Genomic DNA, 9,073 nt, shown 5'->3' with positions numbered 1-9,073 from the left:
TGGCCCACGGCAACTCAGAGACAAGCAAAAACACTTCAATGATTTTTACTATGCCAGCAAAATGGTGGAAATTACAGCGGTCAACCGGCAATGTGCGGGCCCTAGATAGAAGACGGGAGCCATTAAAACGCACAGTCGGAGGAGTGCGCCATAAAAGTCTGGATATAAAAAGCTTGTGGTTTTATAGGCGCGAATAAACCGCGGGCGGAACGACGGCAGGGCGGAGAAACGAAGCCCGCTCCTCTCCCTCAGCCGGATCTCTTTCACTTGATCACTCCTGTTCTTTTCCTTTAAACATAAAAGCTGGTCCCGGGTCAGTGCGCACGGGGCCAGAAGGATCAGGACACAGAGCAGAGCCCAGAGAGAGGCCCGGGTCTGTCCCTCTCTCCTCGGGTCTCTCTCTGTAAAGGTAAAGGTAAGGGGGTCTGAGTCAAAGCGTACACCATGCCCTGACAAGACAGAGGAGGACAACTGCTGACAGGAGCCTCTTCACGCTCACCTTCTTGGCCCGACTGAACTGCACTTCCTCTTGTGTTTTGTCGTCACAAGCACCCAAACAGGCACACAAAAACAGGCCAGCAGTCGCCTGGCTGTACACTCCTCCAGGCCCGCCGAGAACCACAAGCCAACAAATCAAAGCATCACCATGGAGAGTTATCTCCCGCCGTGTCCCGGGATCCTCTCCTGCTTTACGGCTCTCTTCATTCTGCCTGCTCAGTTATTTGTTCTCCTCCATGTATGTTTTTATGAGCCGTTCCCTCTCCATAGAGCCGGCCAGCGGCCCATTCATCACTTAAACGCACCGCTTCTCCGGCCCTTCGGTAATTGACTTTCAAAACAGCGGAGATAAACCTCACATACCCACACACTTAAATATATATTTATATATTGATTTCTACATTCAAACAATAAAACCTGAGTGATTGACAGCATTCACATGCTGCCCGCACTATTGTCAATGTCCAGGTGTTGATGTGCGGTGTTCCCCGTTAATGATGTGGATACGTGGATTTACTGAATCGTTTTGCTTGTTAAGCGACCATCAGGCCATTATGGCCGCCGTTTCACTCCTAACCATCGCTTGGAGGAGCCCCCCCCCCTGGTTTGTTTCCTGGGATTAGCGGCTACATGGATACATTGGACTTGACTTGAACATAATGTCACGCCCAAAGTAAACTACTGATGCGCGAACAAGAACAATTCTTTGAATTGAGGCCAAAGCTGAACATCTTCAATGTCAAACAAACAAGTCATGCATTGCTGCCATTGTTTGATTGCACCAGCCATCATTTAAAACTATATTCATTGCATTTGCATAGCGGTCGTCTTGTATTTTCAAGACACCCAAAGCGCTGTTCACAGTGAGTAAGAGTGTGTGTGTGTGTGTGTGTGTGTGTGTGTGTGTGTGTGTGTGTGTGTGTGTGTGTGTGTGTGTGTGTGTGTGTGTGTGTGTGTGTTTGGGGGGGGGGGGGGATAGGACACCTCATCGACATCAGCGGCTCAAAACCGAACACACACTATTCTATAAGTGTTTACCTGTGTGGAGCAGAGAGCACCAGTCTAACACTCCATCATCATTCCAGCGGCGTACAGCGCACACGTCAGGCGCGTTGCCTCGCTGCCTCAATGTCAAAAGAGCAAACGCTGCGTAATTCTGCAAAGTTCATTAAGGTGTAACATAATTGACAGCGCAAATTGCCTCGGATTGCCTGAGCCGCGGCGCGTCTCTAAGAGGCGGCGGCGGCGGCGGCGGCAGGCAAAGACGAGCTAATTATCGCGCCGCTCGTCTCGGGGCGCAGAACGCCACGCACACACACACCCGACGGACGGCTCTGCACCACGATGCACGGCTCGTCTCACTGGGGCAGCAGTGCTTGGTGTGCGTGTGGGTGTTGATGAATACACCAAGAAGATGTAGATCCTATAAATACAGAAAATAAAAAAACCAAGAGAAGTGCCCCCCCACAGCCATTATTCCATATGGGAGATGCATACTGAAATAGGACAGGAGGATCACACACACACACACACACACACACACACACACACACACACACACACACACACACACACACACACACACACACCACACACACACACACACACACACACACACACACACACACACACACACACACACACACACGACGACCAATGTCTCCACGTCAAATATAACCCCGAGACTGAGTACGTGATACGATTCACAAGTCCCGTTAAAGAACGTTCCGGAAACCAAACTCAGAGATCTCTTTCTTCCTGACGGCTCCAAACAAAGTAGAAGAGGAAGAGCAGAGAGAGGAGGAGGAGCCCAGGGAGCGGCCGTTGAGATGAAAGACAGCCGACCGAGGCCCAGCGAGACACGGGAGACAAACAGCCGGGGAAGGGAACAAGGTACTGCTGCTCACGGAAAGAACAGAATTTCATCTCTCCGAGTTTATCTTGACATTGAGGTATGGAGACATCCAAAGCGTTTCCTGCTCTTCATCACACGCCCACCCACCCCCCACCCACCCACACACACACCCCACACACACACACACACACCCCCACCCACACACACACACACACAGATTTTCTCTTGCAAAAGCAACAACGTCATCGTACCACGACCCCGGCAGCAGCAGCATCCCTCCCTCCCTCCCCTTCCCGCATGCCCCCACCCAGACCACCGGCCATCCAGCCCCGATACGGCGGGCTAACGAGGTAACAGCAGCCGAGGTACAAATGAATCCACTAAAGAGGTGGTTAGGCCGAGCCTCAGCCTGTTAGGCCGATTCAGAAGGCATCGATCCCCCCCCCCCCCCCCCCCCCCAGAGACCCCCACCCTCAGCCGGCCTCCAAGTGAGGCTGATCCCCGCCAGCCGTTGGTCGGCACGTCTCTCTCTCTCTCTCTCTCTCTCTCTCTCTCTCTCTCTCTCTCTCTCTCTCTCTCTCTCTCTCAGAGTCATTATCTGGGGCTGCAGAGCTTCGGCACGTGTCCTTGATTACATCAATCAACTCCGCACACACACACACGCGCACACACTGACACACACACACACACACACACACACACGGGCACACAGCAGGAGACACAGCATGCCTGGATCAAGCCCCAATAAAAAGCTTACTTAAATAGTCCTATGGCTGTTGACCCCTCATTCTAACCTGAGTGTGTGTGCGTGCGTGTGTGTGCGTGCGTGGATGTACTGGAGTGCGAGGAGGGAGGGGTGGCTCTGTGGCGCTGGCTCCGGGCTGTCACCCGAAGCCAGCGCCGCCTACGACGCCGTCACCGCTGGCTGGGGAGGCGGGAGAATGGTTACCGTGGGAGACGGGGATAACGAGGGGCGGTGTTCCCTGTGTAGGAGAGGGCAGCTCGGCTCGGGAGTCGTCTGCCGCCGCAGATAGGGCGGAGCAACGAGCCTGTCTCATCAGCTCTCCCAGCTCAATGGAACCAGCGCCTTCGCCACGTGTTTACAAACGCCCCCGCTCGAACCGACCACGCTTTCAATGTTTTAATGAGATTTGGGGGCGGGGGTTAGTGGATTGTGTGTTTGTACGTGAGGGGGGGGGGGGGTTGGATAGCTGGAGTTTTATAGAGAGAAAGGAATAAGAAACAGGTGTTTCGGAAATACTCTAATTATCCTGAGTTTGTGTGTCTGTTGTGTTTTCTGAACACCAACCCTATTCACTCATCACGGTAAAAGGTAAATGGCCTGCCTTTATGCAGCGCTTTTCTACCCAGTGGCCTCTCAAAGCGCTTTACAATATTGGCCCTATCATGGTCAAAGTGCTTCGCCACCCTGGTAAGTGTCGATCCATCCCTCGCCCCTCTTTATAACGCTAAGATACCGGGCACTGTAACTCATCACAATGGAGACACAGGAGCCTCCTAACCTCAGATACCTCCACCCTGTGTCTGTGAAGAGGGGGGGGGGGTGCACGTCTGGATGTCTGGTATCTAATCAGCTTCCTCATTTACATCACAGAGTGAACCGGCATCACGAGGCGATAGACGCTGGGGGCAACGCGTTAGCCCGCTTATCATCAACCAGCAGCGCATTTGAATAACACCTTCTGAGCGAACTCTGGTGGTGTCGACCTTTTAGCTTCCACCGCCCACCGCGGCACACGCTGTACCTGCAGGGGCTACAGGCGCCTTTAAAGGGATTCATTAATGGACGTTTGATGAAGGTGTCTTGTGTGGTGAGTGATGGGCAGGCCTGGGGAGGTCCACGCTATCAAGGGAGGGAATAGCGGTGGGTAAGTGATCATGAAGGGGTTGAAGGCGGCCGTGGTAGACCCTGCTATTAGGGTTGATTGGTGGGGATGGTGGAGGTGGAAGCAGAGAGACTGAGGCAGGGTTGGATTAGAGGAGGACCTGAGCCCGGAACAGGAAGCACGCGGAGCGAGGGAGACGAGTACACGAGCGAGCGGTTAATAATTCAGGCGCTCCTGTGCTCTTTGGTCTGTCGGGGATCTCTTCAGGGCCTGGGAAAGATCTCATGAAAGCTGATCCCCCTCAAAGAGCATTTTCCCCACCTCAGCTACCTCTCAATCGGTGTGAGCCTGTCCTCGACCAGCGAGGATCACAGCAGGAGAATAGGGAACGGCGGGTCAGAATGAAACAAGATTATATTCTTGGCAGTCTTCAAAGACGAAGCAGATGAACCTGAGTCCCTTTGCAACGCCTCAGTCCGTGAACTGGAGACCAGATCTGAAGGGCGAGATGTGTGGACGGGACCATGTTATCAATCTTTCATCTCTTCTTTCGTTGCTTTTCCCCCACTTTGACCGCTGGGACTGAACCGGGCATCAGGGTTTCCTATTCCTATCTAAGAATATCCCTCATAGTTGTGATTCATGTATGTAGGTCAATTTCTTCAACAGTTGGCTCTGTTCAGGTTCATGTTTAAGTGGTTCTAACCAACACGGCAAGATCACACAATAAATATAGATTCAGCTTTGCACGCGATCGTATTAGTCATATAAATCACTTTAAATAATGTGAATGTTAATTTAAATAAAGGATCCTAATGCAAAAATATCAGCGAGTAATGGAAGTGTTGGCCAACATCTGAGGTCCAATCTATCAACGCCTCCACCATGGTTTGAAGCAGAAGAGACATTTTGTCAAGGGAATACTGAGTCAATTATGCAACAAATTAAATGTTGCAAGATTTCTATTTCAAACAAATCACAAAACTATGAAAATATTTTATAATTACAAATTCTTACCATGGTAACTTGGAAATACTATGTGTTCAGAATTTAGGCACCAACATAATACAGTGAAATATTACATCATTCATAAAAGCTGGTAGAAAATGTTTTCCTCAACATCTGCATTCTGTGTTTTTATAGGACCTTAACCTAATACAACTTAATATACGATAATAATTATATGCATTTTCTTTGTATTATCCTTTTTATACTACAGTCTGTTATATTACAGATGGCACACAGAGAGTGTTGGATCAGCGATATACAAGCCCTCTCCCTCCAATCCAATCAAGATCATCCTCCACCATGCAGTAGATTAATTGGATTTACACCTGCACTAACTCTATCTGCTAGGAATTAGCTGTCACGCAAACTGATGATCTGCCTGCAGAGCCTATTAATAATGTTTAGGCCCGGCGGTGAGGTCATCAATAAGAGGGCGGGGCATTGGGGGGGGGGGGGGCTGGTTGATTAGGAGCCATTGGTCAGAAGCGTCTCTCTAAATGCAACACGCTTCCATCCAATCCCGTGAGAGGAGCCATCAGGGTGTGCCGGCTCGCCCCCGGTGGAGCTCTGTGCTTCAGCTAGCCTAGCCTAGCCTAGCCTCTGAGGGGTGGTGCTGCGCCGCACCGCGGCGGCTAGCGCTCTACTGGAGCTGATTGGTGGCTGCAGGACCGTGGCATGTCAGGACGCAAGCTCGCCAGCCAATCAATTATTCAGGACAGACACAGCCTTGTGCTAATGCAGGGTGCTAGGGAGAGGGTGGAGAGACGGGGGAGGGATACGGGCTGGCCTAGCTGCATGGCAAAGCATGCTTTGAAGTCTTGCAACCACATAGTAACGTAGCGAGGGGATTAGCCCGGCTGGGAGAGATATATATGAGAGAGAGAGAGAGAGAGAGAGAGAGAGAGAGAGGAGAGAGAGAGAAAGAGAGAGAGAGAGAGAGAGGAGAGAGAGAGAGAGAGAGAGAGAGAGAGAGAGAGAGAGAGAGATAGAGAGAGAGAGAGAGAGAGAGAGAGAGAGAGAGAGAACACTGCTGTCCGTCTGACCCATTTAGCACATGGAGAGCAATAAACCAGGAGTTCTTTAGCTCCAGAGTACGGCTGCTACCAGGATTCAACCAGAGCTCACCACACCATGCCTGTAAAAACACTAATCAAAGCTTCCAGTGTTGAGAATAGCCTTTTAAATGGCACCGTCTGTTTTGCAATATCCTTTGAAATTGCTATAGCGTTATCCTTGGACAGATTCACTCTTAGCCTTGGAGTAAAATAAAAGTGGTGTGTGGATACAAATGGGCAAAAGAAAAAAAATTGGAAATCCACAAATATCATGATCGTATGAACCCAGTCTGAACATTTGGGAGCGGAGGATATCGTAGTCAATTGAACAAGAAAAACACTCTGGCTGCACTTCTTGCCACGTAAAGACTTCAATGCAATTCCAGTGAGGGACAAATGTGAATACTGGTATCAGATTTCGTGTTTCAAAGTGTGATCATTGAGTATACATATATACTTGGTTTTCTGTGATGCAAACACAGACGACGCATGTTACATACGTAAATATGTGACAGAGACTTGAAGTTAAACATCAATTATCAAGTACTAATGGTCGACCCCAAACTAATGGTCCCAGTCAGTATCATGTAGCAGACGGACCAAACCCTTGGCCTTGTCGGGCCGGTGAGTCAAGCTAAGACAAGGGTGGCAGCATAGGACCACAACACACTGGCATTACTCCTGCTCCATCGTACTTCGTAACGCGGCCTTGCGTCTTTCTATACACAGAGGCCAGGCTAAGCATGACAAGCAACGTGGATGCATGATTAAAGGTGCTGTAGGTACAATTTAAGAGTTAACGTTTGAGATGGAAATGGCTGGGCCATCCTTCAGCCATTTGAGTGAAACGCTCTGTGAGAATATCAGTTTCAGGTCGACTGCGCCTGCATCTGCGTGTGACCATTTAGAGTTTAGATGCTCCCGGTTATTTCAAACCAATCAGGGCCTCTCCTCCATTACTGCTTTGGGGGAATCCATCTTGTCTGTCAAACACACGCGGTGCGTTAAATGGAATGGCAAGGAAATGGAGGGAGGAGGGGATTCATTTTTTTTGTGGTTTAGTTTCAAAATGGTGCTCTGTTCCGCTCTGTCGTGCCCTCTCTCTCTTGCCGACTCGGGGATCGTACCTACGGCGGCTTCATCATACATTTGAAAAACGGTGACCTTGGAGCAGACGAACATCGACCACACATCCCTTCACAACAACGTTTGGCCGGAGAAGGAGGTGGGGTTCCTACCTGAGGCGCAGAGCCCGCCGGGCGGCTGGGGCCCCGTGGCGGTCTGGGGCCCTCCGGGGGTCCAGGGCCGGGGCCTGGAGGGCGGGCCGGACCGCAGCACCACCGCGCCCACGTATTCCACAAAGGTTCCCGGGAAGTCACCCTTCTCCTTGGTGCGGTCGTTGGTGCCGTGCAGCCACCCCCGGGGGCTCCTCTCGTCCCCGTCCTGGTAGGCCGGGGGCCCGGGGCCTGGGGCGGGGGCCTGGAGCAGCGAGGCCTTGGCCACGGTCAGCGTGTCCCCGGGCTGCAGGCCGATGTCGTCGCCGCGCTCCCGCTTGTACTCGAACAGAGCTCGGTACTGGAAGCTCTCAGACGCCATGGCGAACCCCCCGGCGCATGGGGAGAAGGGGAACAGTTCTGGGCACCGAAGAGGTCTGACAATTGTTCTGGAAGAGGGGGTTTATCGATGAATAAAATGTGGATATGTACGGACTGGAGTTAGTAAAAAATCCTGGAAGGGATCCCTGAGGTCAAACCTGAGCCTCCTTGAAGCTTGTGATGCTACCTGAGATGTTGTGTGTTGAGGACGACTTGAGCGCACACAGTAGATCCGTAGAAAACCACTAAAAAGACCTGATCGCTGACGGTTTTGGTTCCAAGGTTTGCGTCCACTGCAAGAAAAAGTTAATCTGTTTTTATAAAAAAGCTGATTCTTCTCGGTACAAATAAAGCTTTGGTAAAACCACAAGCTATTCAAAACTACGCGGGCATGGTGGATAAAAAGAGATTATTCTTTGTGGCCCCGATTAGTCGCGAGATTGATGGACCCCAGCTTCTACCACTTCTAAAGCGGCACAGTGAACGGTGTCCTGGTCCCAGACAGGGGGAGCCGAGTGCTGCTCGCTGCTCTGCCCCCGGCGCAGCACATGGCAGACGTGAGCCAGACAGACGACCACCTCACTGCGTCTGCAGTGGAGAGAGAGAAGAAAGGGAGCTGGTCTCCACAGACCAGCGTGGCGTCCTTCCTCCCTAGGATGAGGTGACCCAGACACCGTCCCCAGCGGCCGGCCCCCGCCCACCCCTCTGTCTGCAGTCCGGTACACAGTCTACTGCATTTCTTTTCTTTTAAGAAATAACAAAAATGGCGACGTAGAAGGAGAAAGTTAGGGGCGTCGGACCACGGCGCAGTCCGTCAGGAGTGGCAAATGCGACGACGACCAAGACGGGCACACCTGAGGAAATCCACTGCAGTGCAGAATTTGGGCTTGTTGTTGGTGCACCCTCATGCGCACCCAGCTCCCTGCCCGCCCTCCAACGCAGCCTCCCGCTCAGCGTCCCACAGCCTCAGCCAGACACCTGGAACTTCAATAAAGTTACAATGTCAATATCACATGTTTTATAACAGCACGCATTTAGGATAGTGATATTTTATTTATAAATAGAATAAAGATACATATATAATACATATATATAGACATATAAATAGATAGATATAATGATATATATCTATATAGATTATAGAGATATAGCTATATTTATTATTAATGAAATTCTTATTTATATTGCATGGAAATGGGACCTGCACACACGCAT

The 9,073-nt window shown here is 50.8% G+C and overlaps 1 protein-coding gene across 1 annotated transcript in view; it reads right to left on the bottom strand.

The window, feature by feature from the left end:
• Positions 1-8,740, bottom strand: part of pik3r3b (phosphoinositide-3-kinase, regulatory subunit 3b (gamma)) — a 133,721-nt gene extending 124,981 nt beyond the window's left edge. The window contains exons 1-2 of the mRNA XM_056603555.1: positions 8,713-8,740; positions 7,502-8,151 (exon numbers count right to left, since the gene is read on the bottom strand). Coding sequence (XP_056459530.1) covers positions 7,502-7,859 — 358 coding nt within the window. The 5' untranslated portion in view covers positions 7,860-8,151; positions 8,713-8,740. The remainder of the gene's footprint in view (positions 1-7,501; positions 8,152-8,712) is intronic.
• Positions 8,741-9,073: the final 333 nt, after the last annotated feature.

The sequence above is a fragment of the Gadus chalcogrammus genome, chromosome 12 (genome assembly GCF_026213295.1).
Source record: "Gadus chalcogrammus isolate NIFS_2021 chromosome 12, NIFS_Gcha_1.0, whole genome shotgun sequence".
NCBI classification, from domain to species: domain Eukaryota; kingdom Metazoa; phylum Chordata; class Actinopteri; order Gadiformes; family Gadidae; genus Gadus; species Gadus chalcogrammus.
Note: the sequence above shows the minus strand (reverse complement) of the source record. Positions and strands in the feature narration are given on the sequence as shown.